The 20,394-nt window shown below is 40.0% G+C and overlaps 1 protein-coding gene across 1 annotated transcript in view; it reads left to right on the top strand.

The window, feature by feature from the left end:
* Nucleotides 1-20,394, top strand: part of LOC138974393 (uncharacterized) — a 270,189-nt gene that overhangs the window by 126,566 nt on the left and 123,229 nt on the right. The window contains exon 8 of the mRNA XM_070347110.1: nucleotides 14,802-15,035. Within this exon, the coding sequence (XP_070203211.1) occupies nucleotides 14,802-15,035 (234 nt within the window). The remainder of the gene's footprint in view (nucleotides 1-14,801; nucleotides 15,036-20,394) is intronic.

Here is a 20,394-nt window from a genome sequence, read left to right as displayed (position 1 = left end):
GAAATGGTGCTACACTAATCATAGATTACCACTGCCTCTCAGACACACAGATTCTCTCACTACATTCAAGACAAATCTCAAAACACACCTCTTTCAGCGCAAGTAATTTCCCCTCCAGCATCTCCCCACCCACCCCATCCCGCCCCACCTCACCCCCTACCTAGCGCCTAAAATAACGTGTATATATATTTTCTGCGCTTTGTGTCAGCACTGTTTGTGTGTGTGTAAATAGTATCGTTGACACGTTTTTATATAGAAGCCTACTGTGGTTCTTGTGCTTAGGCTGTGTATTGGACTGTCATTGTATGCCTGCATTATTAGTTGTCAGTAATTATTACATGTGCTGATTGTTCTCTTTGCCTGCGCGCGTATAGTATGTTGGTTATGTTTGGTCATAGTATGTTTGTTTATGTTTGGTCGTTATCTTGCCTGTGCGTGTATTGTATGTTTGGTCGCTTTCTTTGCCTGTGCATGTATAGTTTGTTGGTTATGTTTGGTCGGTTTCTTTGCCTGTGCGTGTATAGTATGCTTGGTCGATGTATGTATTGTAAAGCGCTAAGAGTAGACATTTTTCTAGAATAGCGCTATAAAAGTTTGCATTATTATTATTATTAATCATAAACAACGTATACAAAATTTAAACAAATCCATCTCGCCATTCAAAAGTTGCAACATTTTATTACTACATTTTGTCTCAAAATTACAAGTGATGTAGAGAAAACAGCGTGTACGAGTCTCACCAGTACCTCAGTAAACTAGTACATGTAACACAGTAAAGTTTGAATTAATAGGGTATTTATTTTAATCAGAATAACACTTTAACTATGAATGGAAATGTTTTTTTTCATATGAAAACCTAAACAAGTCGCGTAAGGCGAAAATACAACATTTAGCCAAGCTGTCGAACTCACAGAATGTAACTGAACGCAATGCAATTTTTTCAGCAAGACCGTATACTCGTAGCATTGTCAGTCCACCGCTCGTGGCAAAGGCAGTGAAATTGACAAGAAGAGCGGGGTAGTAGTTGCGCTGAGAAGGATAGCACGCTTTTCTGTACCTCTCTTCGTTTTAACTTTTTGAGCGTGTTTTTAATCCAAACATATCATATCTATATGTTTTTTTAATAAGGAACCAACAAGGAATAAGATGAAAGTGTTTTTAAATTGATTTCGAAAATTTAATTTTGATAATAATTTTTAATTTTTTTAATTTCAGAGCTTGTTTTTAATCCAAATATAACATAATTATATGTTTTGGGTTCAGAAAATGATGAAAAAATAAGATGAACGTAAATTTGGATCGTTTCATAAAGATTTATTTTTTAACAATTTTCAGATTTTTAATGACCAAAGTCATTAATTAAATTTTAAGCCACCAAGCTGAAATGCAATGCCGAAGTCTAGCCTTTGTCGAAGATTGCTTGGCAAAAATTTCAATCAATTTGATTGAAAATCGAGGGTGTGACAGTGCCGCCTCAACTTTTACAAAAAGCCAGATATGACGTCATCAAAGGTATTTATCGAAAAAAAGAAGAAAAAATAACGTCCGGGGATATCATTTCCAGGAACTCTCATGTAACATTTCATAAAGATCGGTCCAATAGTTTTGTCGGAATCGCTCTACACACACACGCGCGCACACACACACACACACACACACACACACACGCACACACACACACACACACACACACACACACACACACACACACACACACACACACACACACACACACACACACATACACACAATACTTGTAAAAAAATAATGTGAAAAAAAAAGCAATCATCTATTTTTGTGCTCATATGAAAATATGAATTAGAACCAAACTGTCAGACTCATAAAAACCAAACGGATGCACTGATCTCTTATTCCATTGCACAGAAATGATACTTCACAAATCATAAACAACATTACATGTATACACAAATGGAACAAAGCTATCAAGCCATTCAAAAGTTGCAACATTTTAATTACAGTATTTTTGTGCTCAATCCTAACACTGCAGCAATTTTCTGTTATGCTGAATTTCCCTTTCCAAGTTTATGTACCAACATGGTCATAAGCGGATTAATTTTAAATGCAACTTTACCACCCAAAGAATTGCAAACACCAGGGAGTAAACGACTGCAGACTTGAATGGACACTCAGATGCACTTCAGATGCATGGCCTGTGCAAATCCTTGGGCTGATGCATCACCTTCTTTCGTAATCAGACTGCTATCAGACAGGCATTCAGTACAGGATAGACCTTTCAGCAATAGATTGAGCTGACCAATGTTGACAAGGGAGCATCTCCTTACTCCCCCGGCTCGTTACTCCCCCGGCTCGTTACTCCCCCGGCTTGTTACTATTCCTAACCCTAACCCTAAACCTAAGGGGGAGTAACGAGCCGGGGGAGTAACGAGCAGTTCCCGTTGACAATACCCCAACACATGTCAGCGGAGTGATGTTGCACAGTACCAGTATCCATATCTGCTTGTGATAAGTCAGGAGAAGATGGCAAAGTATCCGTTTCTTCTTATGGTTGGTCAGAAGATGGCAAATCTTCTGCTGTGGAAGAGAGTGGTTCCGGTTTAGCAAACTTTCCCATCAGGTCAATCTTTTTCCTCGCTGCCACCACATTAGGACTGGCTCTCCCCTTGCTCCAACCTAATAAATACACAAACATTGAATAATATTTGATACAAAAGTCCATGGTTTTTATTTGTAATGAGCTGCAAATGGTAAGACTCGTGCAATACATAAATGTTAACAAGTGCTTGTACTTTATTTTGCAAATAACCATGTCACACGGGTGAATCTTAAATTTTTGGCTAGGCTGGTAAGTCAGAAATCCCAACCGGCCCCCAACCACTGAACCAGGTTGATTTTCTTACAACCACCTCAGCGGCTCGTACCCACATATGTCGCTTGACGAACACACGCACACACAAAATACATTCATTAATTTAATTGTGACTCATACTAATAATGCATACATGTGGATTTGCACTACTTAATAATCCCAAACACACACGCTTTAATGACATCCTTTCTTTCTTTATTTGGTGTTGAACGTCGTTTTCAACCACGAAAGTTATATCGCGACGGGCTTTAATGACAAAAAAGTGTATGTTTTACTATATATAATAATAAATAATTGAACATAAAAGCAGCCACGAAAAAGCAAAAGAAATCAAAGTATTCTCACCCTGTCACCCACTAAACCTCACTCAAGGTTATTCCATATATATTTCGTATCCATTCTGTAAAATTTGCGCATTATGTACAATGAGCAGCATATCTTGCACATTGTATACAATGAGCAACACGTTTTGCGTATACAATGAGCAAAACTGTTGCCCATTCAATACAATGAGCAAGACCATAAAGTTGCACATTGTATACAATGTGCACCGAGTGAGCAAGATTGTTGAATGGCGTTCAAGCTACACTGATATATGAATCATAGTGAATGGTTGAATGGAATATGTGAGTAAAGTGTTCAAATAACGATGTTTGTTATGTTTAAGCATTGTTTTAATTCTCATTTCGCTAAAACTATACAGTGCATTAGGAATTTAATTATTGTAAATTAATTAAACAATAAAAACAAAAAACAACAAATAATGTTGTTTCAACACACGCACACACACATAACAATCGTTCATAATAACGCTCACATTGTCATGTCATTGCTAATGAGAGCGTCGTTTTCACCGCCTTTCACGCTTTTGCTAATAACGCTCATGTTTTCATGTCACGCTAAAACATGGAAACAACGACAACAACATACCACAGAGGTCACCTGCTTCTTTTTTAAGCATGATGGTTCTTGCATTTAGCAGATCGGGGGTGGCAATGAGAAGTACATTGAAGCCGAGCTTTGAAGCATTTGTATTTGTTTGTTGTGCATACTCCGAGGCAGTTACATTTAGCGTAGCCTTGGCCGTGTCCACGGCTGGTTGCGATGGCGGTTTCTCTGACTGACTTCGTCTTGTTCCGGTTTTCTTCTGGAATGTCATCTTGGGTGATTAACCTGCTCTCGTTGATTTCGAACTGGTTTCGACTGAATTTCGAGGCGAGTCGTCCGTGTCTTGTCGCAATGGTGTACATTCCTCTGTCGCGGTCCACTTCAGTGATGACTCCGAGTAGGTTTCTTTGATCACCTTTGGCTCTGTCATACATCGGTATAGGTACGCGCACGCAATCATTCACATCTCCAACTTTTAACTTTTTCCTTGCCGATTCTGTAGTTTGCTTATCATTTAGCCATGACCGTATCATGTCCTCGACGTCACCATTTGCTCGTTCGACGCTGCCTTGAGACTGGGGATGTCTGGGTTTCCCGTGTACTATGAGTAAATCAGGCCACATCACCTTCAATTCCTCGATTATGCAAGCGACGAATTCTCTCCCATTGTCGGACTGAAGTATTCGTGGAGCTCCGAAAGTCGTGAATATGTCAACCAAGTGAGATGCAATGACACAGGCTCGCTTGGATCGAATGGCTCTCAGAACACAGAACTTGGTCAGGTGGTCTTGGTAGTTCAGGATCAAACTGTAAAGCAAACAACAGGTATTAGTGTTTAAACAACATTGTTGTCAGTGTTTGGAGATGCTTGAACAACAACAACAAACAACAAACAGCAACAACAACAGCAGCAACAGCAGCAACATCATCGCCGTCGTCGTCTTCTCCCCTACCAACAACAAACAGCAACAACAACAGCAGCAACCGCAGCAACAGCAGCAACATCATCGCCGTCGTCGTCTTCTCCCCTACCAACAACACACAGCAACAACAACAGCAGCAACCGCAGCAACAGCAGCAACATCATCGCCGCCGTCGTCTTCTCCCCTACCAACGACAATAATGGTCGAAGCATTCTCACGCTCGAATCGACCTCTTATGTTTCAAGGAAACTGGATAGTCTAATATACTATATGAATAATGAAACTCACCGAAATTCTCCATCATGCTGACTTTGGAAATCAATCAGATCCACTTGACCCCTTGAGTTGAAGTTATTGGAAAGTATGGGCCGCACCACAACACCTTTGTTCAATTTCGATTTCTTCAGCGTGCAATTTTGACACAGAGCAAGGAAAATCTTGATTTGTTGCCGAGTGACGTTGGCGTACTTTTTGTGTAGTTCCTTTTCCATGCGTTTCTCACCACCGTGGCCGCAAGCTGCGTGGGCTTCTTTGATGACGTTGTAGACGTCTTCCAGAGCTACGAAATACCGTGCAGGATTCGATCCCGCCACAATCAGTCTTTGGAAATGTGCAACTTCGATTACGTCGTATCGCTTTACGAGTTTGTAGTCGTTGGGCGTCTTCTTTTGGCTTCCGAGTTTCAGTTGTCGAACTCTTTCCGTCATGGTGGTAAGGTCTTCCTGTGTGAACCACTTCACGTGGCCAACACTTTGACGTTGCACTTCTGCATCAAACTTAGTTCGATTTTGATCCATGGTGGTCGCGTTCTATCGCCGGGCAGACTGACACTGACACCGAAACTAAAATACTGAAAGAAAGAGAGTGGACAGACAATCCAAACAATTTCAAACACGAGTTCGGTTCAGTTCTATTTGGTCAAAATCGCACGTAGTTTGCAAGATCGTTATTTGAACCCTTTACTCACAATTAGAAAAAGTGTGAAAGGCTGCTGCTCGTTGTTGTTTCTATATCTTACTTTTAGCATGACATGACAATGTGAGCGTTATTTGTCGTTTCATGTTTTCGGGCCAAAAAGAGATTGCTTACTCTTTACTCTTTACTCTAGGTAAATGTAACAAAAAATATATTTTAAAAAAAGAAAAGATTTTGAATATTTTTTTTGAAAAAAAAAAATGTTTTGGATTTTTCGTTCCATTCTTTTTCTTATCACATGCACGCCAGTTCAAAACGCCGAAAGCAAAAAAAACAAGAAGAGCAAACGCTCGATCGAGTCACTTTCGCAGTTCTGAATATTATATGAGGCATCAGATGGACAGGAAGAAATTGCTATTCACAACACAATGAGTCACGTTCACATAAAATTTGAGCCCGGTCACTTTTATAGTTTCCGAGAAAAGCCCAACGTTAAGTTGTGTGTTGCCGAACAGAAAAGGCTAGTTATCTCCCTTGTTTTTCTGATAACGTTCGTAAAAGGCTACAGATGTAAATACTTTGATGTAAAGAATAATCCTACAAAGTTTCAATCACATCCGATGAACTTTGTCAAAGATATAAAATGTCTAATTTTTCCTTTGACGCTGACCTGTGACCTTGAAAAAGGTCAAAGGTCAACGAAACCATCGTTAAAGTGTAGAGGTCATTGGAGGTCACGACTAAACAAAATATGAGCCCGATCGCTTTGATAGTTTCCGAGAAAAGTCCAACGTTAAGGTGGTGTCTACGGCCGGCCGGCCGGACAGACTAACACTGACCGATTACATAGAGTCACTTTTTCTCAAGTGACTCAAAAACGCATGCATATTGGTCAAATTTGAAGCAATGGCTTCACACCATTCAACCATTCACTATGATTCATATATCAGTGTAGCTTGAACGCCATTCAACAATCTTGCTCACTCGGTGCACATTGTATACAATGTGCAACTTTATGGTCTTGCTCATTGTATACAATGGGCAACAGTTTTGCTCATTGTATACAATGAGCAAAACTTGTTGCTCATTGTATACAATGTGCAAGACATGCTGCTGATTGTACATAATGCGCAAATTGTACAGAATGGATACGACATATATACATACCCCCAACCACACACTGTACATGTCAAGTTTACGATGGGATTTGAGTAACAACACAATCACACACACACAAAGGAACCAATACTGAAACTAGCTGAATTATTTTCTGTCTTTCTTTTCATATTTTTCTTTTGAAATTAATTTATTTCATCACACTTGCTATGCATTTGCTTGCTTCTTGTCTGTTTTGTGTGTGTGTGTGTGTGTGTGTGTGTGTGTGTGTGTGTGTGTGTGTGTGTGTGTGTGTGTGTGTGTGTGTGTGCTTTGTATGTGTGTGGGTGTGTGTGTGTATACATTTTCAGGTGATCTTTATGCTTTTGATTCATGAGGGGTGCATCCCCAGTCCTTTAGTTTAACTCTTTTCCCCCCTTGGTGAAGTAAATTGGATCGATTTTTGTATTCCTTAGTTAATGGAAAAGTTTTGACAACAGTATTGCTGTCGATGATTGGTTGGTCAGCCATGCTTGTGTAAATCAATCCTTTAGAATTAGAGAACGCTCTCTACTAAGGTAGGCTTACTTATTTTCCTACGGCCAATGACCAGAAACAGAAATCGTGTCAGTCGTACATCGCTCAGATGCTGCTTCTCAGTTGACCCCAGACAAAGAATAATGGTGACATGTTACACCATAGTAATCTCTCAAGGACTGACCAGCAAAGAACAATAAAATAGGGGTTGTGAAGACAGAGATAATCGGGGGGGGGGGGGGGGGTGCGACGGCATGGTCAGTAAATTGGATCAAGAAACCCGCAAAATACTTCAGACACAAACTGTTTATCATTTACTTGCAAACCCTACCACATTCTTATAACAACAACAATATAACAATCTGCAATAAATCACGTTATCAAACAATGTATCGAAAAGAGAAAGAAGCAAAACCCACCTCGTCGAGTCTAGAATCTTAGAATGTCGTCTGCTTCAATGCGATCATGTTGGTTCATTTCGGAGAGTTGTTACTTACTTCTACTGTTCGCTGCTGCTGGTTCATCTTTATCTGATATTTCTTGCCACCATGCCGAACATTTTCAATGTTAGGGTTGTTCTCCGTAACTCAAAACTTTGAAAAAGGGTGCTGAATCGGTGAAAAAGTAATGACTTTGTTGACACCGGGGACTGACAATATTTGTCTACTGCGCGTGCGCGACTGCTTCTGAGCATGCGCCAAATGCCTTTGACCTATATCTATTTGCATACAATTAATTCTGGGGTTTCGGTTGTAACGGATTCTCACGCTTTGTGCCTATCTCAACGGGAATTCCCCAACGGTGATGACGTCATCTTGAAGAACGGAAATGTCCACACAGTTTGAACAGCGAAGGTCAATGTCATGTATGCACGTTTACCAGCACAGAGTATCCAAAGTAGACCATGTTTTCGATTTATTTCACAAAACACAGACAAAAACAACAAAACATCGGTTTGAAAATGGTTTTATTTGTATGAATACATGTCTAAAATGATGAAAGCAGATTATTGAATGCATTCCAGGATGTTCAAAGGTGGGAAAAATGCAACAACCCCAAAAAGGTGTATAAGACCAAAAATAACTCATTTTGCCTGCCCGGTCTCCCCTTAAACAAACACGTATTTCCGTATAACAGTTTCATCTTTCGTATGCTGCATCAAATGACATCTGGCAGGACAAAACTATCTTTTTCCAGGCCTGTGTTTATGTCAGTTTTTTTCCCCAGTCGATCTTTTTCTCTTTTTTGCAGCTGATGCACATTGACTCTATTTTGTTTCATATGGCTTGTGTCTGCCAAATGGAACTAACCAATATGGATGCCAAGTCAGTCCATCTATAAGCAAATTCGACTTATGTGTTTATTTATGATTGCAATATTAACCTGGGACTGAATTACCTTCACTTATCGTTTGGAAGAATGACATATTTTGATTTTCTCAACACGATGTTGTACTCGCAGGTTAATGTCTAAAAGTATCATTAGGAAGAATGTTGTTTGTATATTGCCTGATAGAACAAAGCCTTAGCTTTTGTTTAATGTATACTTTACAAATGTTTGTTTCCCGAAACGAAGTATACGACGTTTATTTGTAACATACCCTCTGCGCCAAAATTGCGTTATTGCAGAATATTGGTTAGGTTACAAAGACGCTTCTCACTCAAAAGCGGTACAACGGAGCCATTTTTCGTCTACCGAACATCGGCTGTAAATTGAATAAGCTTTCTGAAAAACATCACCTCCAACCCAACCTCGTCGGGTTGACCCTCGACTATAGCTGGGCGATGCACTAATTGCTGAAGAAGATGTTCACCCCAAAAAAAATCCACTGAGCTATCAAGAAAATAAGTCGTGAGCTCATCAAGCTATGATGCCATTGTTTGATTTGGTCACAGCTTAGGGGTATATTAGTGTTTGATGACATCATGTTATGATGTCCGAGTGTGAGCAATGGAGTCACCCAAGTGTCTGAGTACACATGTATTGTCTCGGCCAGCCAACACTTAATTTGGTCAAGAACATAACGTCGGTGTTCAAAACAAACCGCGTATCGTCATTTTTGCTGTTTTGAGAAGAAAACAAAACTGTTTTCAAAAATCACAAACTCAAATTCCAACATTTTTTTTATACGGGATGAATCTGTGGGATGCCAGAAGTGGGTTTCTGGTAAGAAGTTGAGAATTCGTGGTCGGATGAAGCCGTCACGCTTCAATGAATGTTGATACGAGCTTTTCTCACAAACCTTTCTTTCTTTCTTTATTTGGTGTTTAACGTCGTTTTCAACCACGAAGGTTATATCGCGACAGGGAAAGGGGGGGGGGGAGATGGGATTGAACCACTTGTCAATTGTTTCTTGTTCACAAAAGCACCAATCAAAAAATCGCTCCAGTGGCTTGCAACGTAGTACAATATATCACCCTACTGGGAGAATGCAAGTTTCCGGTACAAAGGACCCAACATTTCTTACACACCGCTTGACCAAAATCTTTACAAACATTGACCACACTCTATACAAGAAACACTTAACAAGGGCAAAAGGAGAAACAGAATCCGTCAGTCGCCTCTTACGACATGCTGGGGAGCATCGGGTAAATTCTTCCCCCTAACCCGCGGGGGGATCTCACAAACCGGTGTGGAGATGACTGTGTGGTTTTTAGGGTAACAGTTTGTGTTAGAATACATGTTTTCTGTTTTACGAGGGCAATGGCTGTATAATTCAACAAAAAAATCAATGGAGTACTTACCTCTGTCCCATTCACTTTCTCTCAAGACCAGGCTGCTTTCGTGTAGACGTAAACCTCGTAACCTGGATGTTTTGATCAATTTCTCACCAAAACAGTTCACGAAAACCTCGTAAAAGCCGATACGAGGTTTGTAAATTACCACCGTTTTCTGTGAAAACCTCGTAGGATCCCTTAAAGGCACAGTAAGCCTCCCGTAAACCATCACAGATACTGTCAGGCTTTTACACACAGTACAAACACCCTTCCATTTGAACGCTCACCTAACGGGAACATCCTATGTGCCCCACGTAAAGAGCACCTATAATGCATGCCCACGTGTAATAAAAAGGATTAACCGCCAAAGGGCAGAAGCTTGGAACTACCAATTCCTAGAGCTTAAATGCACCTGTCAATCCGACCTCAGCATTGCTCATTTAACTTTGGAGTGTGATTTGAACTCATGCCACTTTCAACCCCTGACTCAGTTTATAAACTCGAAAAGAAATATCCTGCCAAATACCCCAAATGAAAAATTAAGCTATCTTTTAAGTTTTAATAAAGACCTTGGGTGGCAAGGTCCCAAACTTATCACTGGACTTGTGCACACGCACCCACTTGGTCCCTGGATATGAAGAGACATTGCTGCGGCTGACGCCATTGCTTCTCATATAGCTACTATATATTTTTAACAGAACCTTTAAGAATACCATTTTTATCCAAGTATCTCTTATTTCCATTTTTAATTAGATGAGCGAGAGTGTGCGGGGGGTGGGAGGGTGGTGAACCACTGTACATAAAGGGAAAGTTTGTGTGCGCGCCTGTGTGTGTTTTTAATCTAAGACAAATGTCGCCAATGTTTTTACAGAGTGACGTTAAATAAACGATTGTGTCATCTTCATCGTAAAGAGCGAGCAATTTTCAAAGAATTAATTTTGCGGAGAGAGTGTCAGAGACAATCGGACCGTGGTGCGTTTTGGCGCTGAACCTAAGTTTTAAAATCTAAATAATAAATTGACAGCTTGTTACACAAACATTCTTAAATCATACAATTTTTTTTTTCATCAAGACAAGATCAGTACAATTCAAAGTTTTGAAAGTTTGAAAAAAGAAAATCCCGGAAGCAGAGTCACGCAAGGTCGTGGTTCTCGTAGAAGACGACGGTTTAGTTTCTCTGAACAGTCAAAAGCCATCGCTAGAGTTCTTGTGAACCACAGCCGTTTGTTTCGTGCATAGTCAGAGGTACTTAATAACGTGTTATTGCAGATAAGCTCACAGCGAGTCGCATTCAAATTACTAATTGATGACTACATTGTGAAAAAGGGAAACTTGATCACACGGGTTCACGATGGCTCAGGGATAAGATAAACCATGCAAAAATAAATTCTTTGAAAATTGCTCGCTCTTTACGGAGGGCACCTAGAATGTTGCCGTTTGGTGAGCGTTCAAATGGAAGGGTGTTTGTACTGTGTGTAAAAGCCTGACAGTATCTGTGATGGTTTACGGGAGTCTTACTGTGCCTTTAAGTGGTATAGTTGAAAGCCCGCGCAAACGGTTTTGAGTTAGGAGGTTTGTTTACAGCAGCTTAAGTAACTAATTAGCCAAACTCTTTGTTTGTCTCTCAAAATGTGGATGGTGTTGATTATGAGGTTAGTGGTGGAGGTACAAAAGGGAGGGGTGGGGGAGTAAGTGTGTTTTGGGAATATTCTTGTGATTAAAACACTAAAGGAAAGTATATGTACAGTCGCATTAGGATCAAGTTTGGGGCAATTTCTGGGAAAGCAACGTTCTCTTGGACATTGGTTTTTTTTTGTAGTATAGGGCAAAGACTGTTGATTCGTATACAGTTGAACCCTCCTTTTAAGATCAGAAAACAATCTGAGAAAATCAGGTGTGAAAATAAAGGAGGGAGTCGTACACTGTGAGTACTTTTACAGAGGTTAAGGGCAGAGGTGTCACGGAATGTTAATCCAAAATGGTCACATGATGTGATTTGGGTTTTTAGCATATTTAGGTACTTTGAACACCCTAGAATAACTGCATGATGTTTATGTTGTCAATTTCATCCTCTTTTTTTCAATAAAGTGATGATTTGCTAAGTAAGTGAATGCTAAAAATCTGCAAACTTATAACACAAATCGATTTTTTTTCATGGCAGAGCAGCAGCAACATGTTCATGAGTTTGTCATATTTATTGCATGCACCGTACTCAGCGGGAATTCACGTTTTTTGACGATGTCACAGTCATGAAAATAAAGTCCGTTTGTACCCCTCAACGGCCACAACACAGAGCTGGCGAAGGCTACTTTCACTTGCAAAATGTTCCATATTTGGAAAGTGACCTTTACCTTTGAAAATCTATTCGCTGATTGGTCATTACCAATAACTTTCAGCCGGGAAGTCGTTCTGCGCATGCGTGCGCACCACATCCGCATAAACACGCGGACGTTATTTCGAATCGGTTCGACGTCTCAAACAGCGATGTTTATCTCAACTCGGCCTCTAAAAGATAATATCGGCGGGTATCCATCATGCAAGAGGCAGAGGAAGTTACAACTTGCGGCAGACCGAGCAGCGAAGAAAAATAAGCTAGCGGTCGGTGTGAATGTTGAGTCCGCGATGCCTGAATAACAGGTAGGACGTCAGGCCTCATGGTTATCTCACATAAACTCCACCTTGACTGTCCCAGTTACACCCTAAAGTACTGCTAATCGAACTTGGGACCCATCTTCCACTCATGTATCTCATTCTTGGTGAAACAATGATATTTTGACTTAGATATTTGCTTCGTTGCAAAATCCAACTTTTCTCATTCAAGGAACGCAACAACTGGGTGCATTTTCGAGTGAATCAAATTTTGGGCTAAAATCTGTTGGATTTCATCCCAACTCTATTTCACCAATAAGAAGTTGATATTTTGTCTCCTTCCAGATCATTGAATCCTTGAAATTGTCAGGGAAGCATTATGTCTAGAGTTTATTTTGGCAGAAGCCCGACTGACGTCCTCCTACCTGTCTGCTCCTGCGATAAAACTGAGAACATTGAGAGTTGCAAGTAAAATTCCAAACGCCTTATTTCCAGCTCATCATAATCACTGTACTTGATGTTTCATTGAGTGTAGCATCAGTCTGATGTCCATATGTGCAACTTTGGACTGATAGGGGATTGTGAAGAATACTTGGAGTATTGGAAAATGTCAGTGAAAAGTACCGAATGCACATATACTCTTGGTTTGTCAATCTGTCTTCACTGTGCGCAGCAAATCACTTCACAAACTTTCAAATTCAATTTTCTCAGAATGTGATTTTCAAGGACGGTAACAACACGGCGATGGTCTTCACTTCCCATCTACTTGTGGTAGATTACTAATCCCCCCCCCCCCAATCATTGTAAATGAATTCGCCCCGTAGTTACAGAAGCGCTTTTTCGTTTATTTTTATTTTTATGAAGTGGAATGAAAGCCTAACATAGCATTGTCATGCAAACATATAATATCGCCCAATTTATTTTTTTATTTTTACTGGGAACTAAGGCTGATACTCATAAAAATGCTTTGTAACTACTGAGAAATACTACTTAGTTCATAACAAAAATATGAGGTTGTTAGTTTGAGAACTGTCTAAAATATCACGCTCGAGCAGAATAGGCTGTTTTATGGGGTTTTTTGGTCAAAAATCTAGCGTTTTTACCTATAAAAAAGATCCTCAGGCAAAACATTTGCACAAATGAGTCTTTTTATGTGTTTTTGCTTGATAATACATACAAATATTGCAAGAAAAAGTGCAAACATCCAGTAGAAATTCTTCGTGCCACCTCTCCCCTTAAGAACAAACAAATCTGAGAACATGGTCAAAGGGAGGGAGTCTTCTTTTAGGGTGTGATGGGGTTTTAACCTTCACCGTACTTCCTTGGTCGTGGACGACCCAGCGCCTTACAACAGTGTCTAACCTATTGGGAGTTTTGATTGAGACTTTATGCAATCATCAAACACAATATAAATTAACCTTCCTCTCGGCAAACTGTTAACGCATTTTCTTTGTAAACAAACATACACACAATGACGTCAATTGAACTACAAAGGTCCGGATGGCGTGGGTCGTGGACGACCCATATGCAATTGAATAAGGCTTGTTATGCTCTGTATCTCTATTCGGATAGCCCGGGTCTATACTCTGCAAAGAAGCGGTAAAGTTTATCACGATTCGGATGGCGTGGGTCGTGTACGACCCATACTTTTTACGTTGAATCCTTCTTTAGAAAGTATTGGTCGTACACGTCCCACATCTGACGGACTAAGTAGTCCAAAGCGTGATCCGATGAAGGGTAATTGCAAGATAGGGAGTCTTCTATTGCTTCTGTTGGAGTTAAGATAGAGGGTCTTAAAAAGATAGGGAGTTTTCAAGAAGGGGAGGGGAGTTGGACTTCCACTGTAATTGGACATGACGAACGGGATTCGTATCAAGCATTTGCTTTTCTTGTTTCACTTTCAAGACCATGTATTTTTAATATTGTCATTTTGGTTATAACTATACTTTCAGTTCACTGGTTTTCTTGTACTTTTTTTTTAAATAGGATGTGCACAAGTTTACTTTGAAACATTTGAATTTGCCTTTCTTCTTCTTGTTCTGCTTTCCCGTGAATTTGCCTCACAAACAACACTATTTATTTGTGTAGGCATTTTGTTAGTATAGAAGGTGCCTTGAGCTGTATTAGCATTATGAATGTTCTATTTGTAACTCATATTGGGAGTCCCGAGAACATTTTTGTTGTTTAAGTGGGGTCCTTGGTGCCCCACTAAACAACAACAGTCGCGAGGGATTCCCAGTATGGGTCACAACATTATTTTAGCGGATCAACAAATGCTTTTCCCCCCAGGCGTTTTACTGAAAAACTTCGATGTGTTCGTGGAGGACCAGGGTATGCTCACGATTTCAACGCCAACAAAGAAGTGCGCAGAACACCGCAACTCCAGCCTGGCCAACGGTGTGAAGATTGTGTTGGTCTGTGACCCAACACAGGTGAACGAGGGTCAGTTCGTCATCCTGGTCGCCCCAAATCCACACTACCTCCAAGTCTGCGAGGTGGTCGTCATGGGACACACCTTCTCTGGTGAGGCTTTGTAACTCCCAAAACACACGCAACCCTTACACTGGTGCAATTCTGTAATAAAGATCAAGTCGTGTAAGTCGAAATTACTACATTTAGTCAAGCTGTGGAACTCACAGAATGAAACTGAACGCACTGCATTTTTTCACAATGACCGTAGTCCGCCTCTCGTGTAAAACGCAGTGAAACTGACGAGCCTGTTTAGCGCGGTAGTGGTTTCGCTGTGCTGCACAGCACGCTTTTCTGTACCTCTCTTCGTTTTAACTTTTGGAGCGTGTTTTTAATCCAAACATATCATATCTATATGTTTTTGGAATCTGGAACCGCCAAGGAATAAGATGAAATTGTTTTTAAATCGATTTCGGAAATTTAATTTTGATCATAATTTTTATACTTTTAATTTTCAGAGCTTGTTTTTAATCCGAATACAACATATTTAAATGTTTTTCGAATCAGGAAATGATGAAGAATAAGATGAACGTAAATTTGGATCGTTTTAAATAAAAAAAATGATAACAATATTCAGATTTTTAATGACCAAAGTCATGAATTATTTGTTAAGCCACCAAACTGAAATGCAATAACAAAGTCGAAGATTGCTTTAAAACAAATTTCAATCAATTTTATTGAACAATGAGGGTGTGACAGTGCCGCCTCAACGTTTACAAAAAGCCGGATATGACGTCATCAAAGACATTTATTGACAAAAATGAAAAACAAATCCGGGGACATCATACCCAGGAACTCTCATGTAAAATTTCATAAAGATCGGTCAAGTAGTTTACTCTGAATCACTATACACACACACACAGACACACACACTCACACACACACACACACACACACACACACACACACACACACACACACACACACACACACACACACACACACACACACACACACACACACACATTTTCCCTCTATGTTAAAACATTTAGGCAAAACTTGACTAAATGTAACAAGTCGCGTAAGGCGAAAATACAACATTTAGTCAAGTAGCTGTCGAACTCACAGAATGAAACTGAACGCAATGCCATTTTTCAGCAAGACCGTATACTCGTAGCATCGTCAGTCCACCGCTCATGGCAAAGGCGGTGAAATTGACAAGAAGAGCGGGGTAGTAGTTGCGCTAAGAAGGATAGCACGCTTTTCTGTACCTCTCTTTGTTTTAACTTTCTGAGCGTGTTTTTAATCCAAACATATCATATCTATATGTTTTTGGAATCAGGAACCGACAAGGAATAAGATGAAAGTGTTTTTAAATTGATTTCGACAATTTAATTTTGATAATAATTTTTATATATTTAATTTTTAGAGCTTGTTTTTAATCCAAATATAACATCCAAATATCCCCCAAAACTTGAAAATCGAATGCCAAATGTTACAAACATCTCTGGAAAAATATTTTAAAAATTGAAAAAAAATTGTTGTTGTTGTAGTTGAAGATTTAGTGTTGCGGGACTAACCAAGACAATTCGCCTGGGGTCAAGTAGTGGTCATGTGGTTTTCGGTGCACTGTGACGTCGGTGCACTGTGACGTCACAAGTTATTGTGTTGATTCTACCACTAGTACCAGCTTGATTTTCACACAGAAAAGTCACCACTGTATGCCCGAAAAGAATGCCTCGGTGGAGAGCAGCCGCAAACTGCAACAACTCGTCAATGTCCCCAGGCATTTCATAGCACACTTTCCCTCATAAAACTCTGAGTCTCTTGTGGAAATGGAAGAGATGTGTGCAACACAAGCGTGCAGATTTCAAAGTGTCGGCCACTTTCTGGACACAGATTTCGCCATTTTTCTGCAGCACAAAAGTTGGCGTTTCATCCCTGAAACAAATGTTTTGACCACTGGCAGTGTCTTCCCTTCATAAAAGTCCGGAGAGGGCAGTATTACGCGAGGCTGGTACAGTCGACGAGCCATCGAAACTCCGAGGCGACATACGAACAGCGGATTATCTTACAAGAAGGAATGCGTTGAAGGTCAGAGTACATGCTTTTATTTTCATGCATACACGTAAACATTGTTTTGCTGCGCAGCGAATACGAATTGGTGCAGAACAGTGTGTCTGGGTCCAGCTGATATTCGCTGGAGTACAGATGCGCCACAGGCTAGATCTACAGAGTTATAGAACGGTCTGAGCTGAGCTAAGAGTAAGAGTAAAAAGTAGTCAGGGTTGTGGACACGTAAGACAATGCGTGTGTCACGTTATCTATTCTATTCAGTCGCAAACTATCCCCTGATATCAATTGATGAAATTGGCAGCGTTTGCTGGAATCATGGTTTAATGCTATTTTTACCAGATCTAAACTTTTGGTGGATGTGCAACCGGTAAGGTAAACAGACACCTGCATGCTAGAGACAAGAAGATTACGAATTGTGCAGGGAATTAATCTTTCTGCATTGACTGAGAGACGCAAAACCAGTCTAATTGCTACAACATGGATACACATCCAGACGACTTCCAGAGGGTGTCTAAATGTTCAGTGTACTGTATAGATCAGAAGCATACTTTCGAATTGATTTATACTCACACTCATTTTCTCTCTTCTTTTACTTCCAGACCTTTCATCATCACTCACGGCCACTGGTCAGAACAAGTCACTAGACACTGACACCGTGACCATTCCAGATTTCCCGGTTCTCCGTGATCACAACGCAACTGTTGACCAGTCCTGTTCCTACCGTCCAGAATCACCACAGGAGAAAACCAACGTGCCATTCATCGTAATATTTATTTTTTGTTTTGAAAATTAGTGCCTTATTCTAGCTTTGCAAAAAACGAGAAAGTGTCTTTGACAGATACCATCCAAATAATACATTATGAAAACAAGTACAAGTTCATTTCTACTCATATTAATCGTTTATGCTTTCTGTGCTGAGCGACATATGGATTGAATTTCTTTCGTAACTCACCTCCCGTCAACCTGCAAAACTATATCTGTCGAAGTAGTTTCAAATAAAGTTAGTATGCTTCCGAATAAAAAATATAAAAAAGGGTATTTTCTGAAATGTTTAGTTATAGACCAAAACAAAACATTCACGAGTATGTTGTTGACCTGATGGTCTTTATGGTAGACAGCAAGAGTTGAATGTTCAAGAAGTTTAAGCAGTACATTTGAAAGAGCAAGGTAATTTAAGGTGGTATAATTTTAATGGTAGGTTCCACTGTAAGGCGACATGGAGGGTATCTTTGACGGACTCATTCAACATTCATACCCATGCACATCACCTCAAACACATAAGCTTTGTTCTTGAGTCAAATTTATTGGCTTCATAAATATTGTGAATTTTTGTCCGTTTGCAGATTGGCTTATCTATGATTTTTTTTTCGAAAATATCTTGCGATCTACGTACGCATAATGTAACACGTGAAGAAGAACATAAAAAGTTCGTCAAAAGGAATCTAATTTGCATTTCAACCCATTTGCCTTCCTTATTGTTAATTTTTTCTTCATAAAGACACAAAATGTTTAACCATTTTAAGGCCTCTGAACACGTTTAAAAAAAATGCAGGTCTTTGCTCACTATATCAGATCTGCCAAGGCTCAGTTTACACATGAAAAATCATCTCTCGACTTGAACACATACCAATAATCAACAGCCTCACTGCTTCTTGGAGCTGGATTTTGTGTGTGGAATGAATTACACATGTGGCGCGTTTTAGAATATAATTTATAGAAGATGTACATTCGTGCAGAAAGGCTTTAATTTAATAATTAGGTCTTCGTGATGTTCTCTTAAAATAACTAACATGTGTTTCCTTTACCGGGCCTCTGAACCAGTTTTGTGAATATGCAGGTTAAACTCGTGCTTTTTCTGTGTTATCAGTGTATTTCTCATCCAGGCATGGATGCGTCCTCTTAAATGGACAGCCCTTCCCGTGTAAACGATTGGGTTTGAAATCTCAAATCTTACCAGGCTTTTACATGGGATATGGTCATCCTTCCGTTTTGAAAAATACCAGAACTGAACACTCTGTACTCTCTTTGCGAATGTAGAATTTTAAGAATTAATTTCTTAAACGCCACACGTGTAAAACATTCCCTAAACAAGAAGGGCAAAGCCCATACGACTCACATGCTTGACCTTGACCTTTACATGACCTTGACCTTCAGGGTCAAGGTCAAATAACTAATCCTAGCAATGACATCATACACTAAGAACTGCTTTACACATTTTTCCTACCAAAATACATGTGACCTTGACCCAAGGTCAAGGTCATCCAAGGTTATGCAACACAAAGCTGTTAATTCAAGACATAGGAAGTACAATGGTGCTTATTGGCTCTTTCTACCATGAGATATGGTCACTTTTAGTGGTTCACTACCTTATTTTGGTCACATTTCATAAGGGTCAAAGTGACCTTGACCTTGATCATATGTGACCAAATGTGTCTCATGATGAAAGCATAACATGTGCCCCACATAATTTTTAAGTTTGAAACAGTTATCTTCCATAGTTCAGGGTCAAGGTCACTTCAAAATATGTATATACAATTCAACTTTGAAGAGCTCCTGTGACCTTGACCTTGAAGCAAGGTAAACCAAACTGGTATCAAAAGATGGGGCTTACTTTGCCCTATATATCATATATAGGTGAGGTATTCAATCTCAAAAACTTCAGAGAAAATGGGAAAAATGTGAAAAATAGCTGTTTTTTAAACAACATTTATGGCCCCTGCGACCTTGACCTTGAAGCAAGGTCAAGATGCTATGTATGTTTTTTGGGGCCTTGTCATCATTCACCATCTTGCCAAATTTGGTACTGATAGACTGAATAGTGTCCAAGAAATATCCAACGTTAAAGTTTTCCGGACGGACGGACGGACGTCCGGACGGACGGACGGACGACTCGGGTGAGTACATAGACTCACTTTTGCTTCGCATGTGAGTCACAAATCCAGCTCCAAAAACCAGTCCGGATGTTTATTCCTGGTATATGTTCAAGTCAAGAGATTTTTTTGTCTATGTAAAAGTCTTCGCAGATCTGTGTAGTGAGCAATCCTGTTTTGAAAAAGGACGTGCCTTTAAGCCTGTATAGACGGTTTGATTGTTGAGATACCTGGTGGCAATGACCGCACGGGTGGCAAGAGGTAGTAATGCACAGATGACAACAAACCGACCTGCATTTAAAAAAAAAGTTAGGAGCCTTGATAGGGGGAAACATTTTGTTAATTTCTAGAATCTTTATGAAGAAATAATGAACGAGAAGAAAGTCTGGCCTTGAAGTAAATGCAAATTAAACTATGTATACTTTTGGCACACTATTTCACTGCTGCGGCGAGTTATGCTATCTCAGCGGCAGGCAGCTTGGAGCAAGCAGGCCAATTATAGTCGACCCTGCGCTCGCGGTGACCTC

This window comes from Littorina saxatilis, linkage group LG8, assembly GCF_037325665.1.
Source record: "Littorina saxatilis isolate snail1 linkage group LG8, US_GU_Lsax_2.0, whole genome shotgun sequence".
NCBI classification, from domain to species: domain Eukaryota; kingdom Metazoa; phylum Mollusca; class Gastropoda; order Littorinimorpha; family Littorinidae; genus Littorina; species Littorina saxatilis.
The sequence above is the reverse complement of the archived record's forward strand: the minus strand, read 5'-3'. Positions and strand labels throughout refer to the sequence as shown.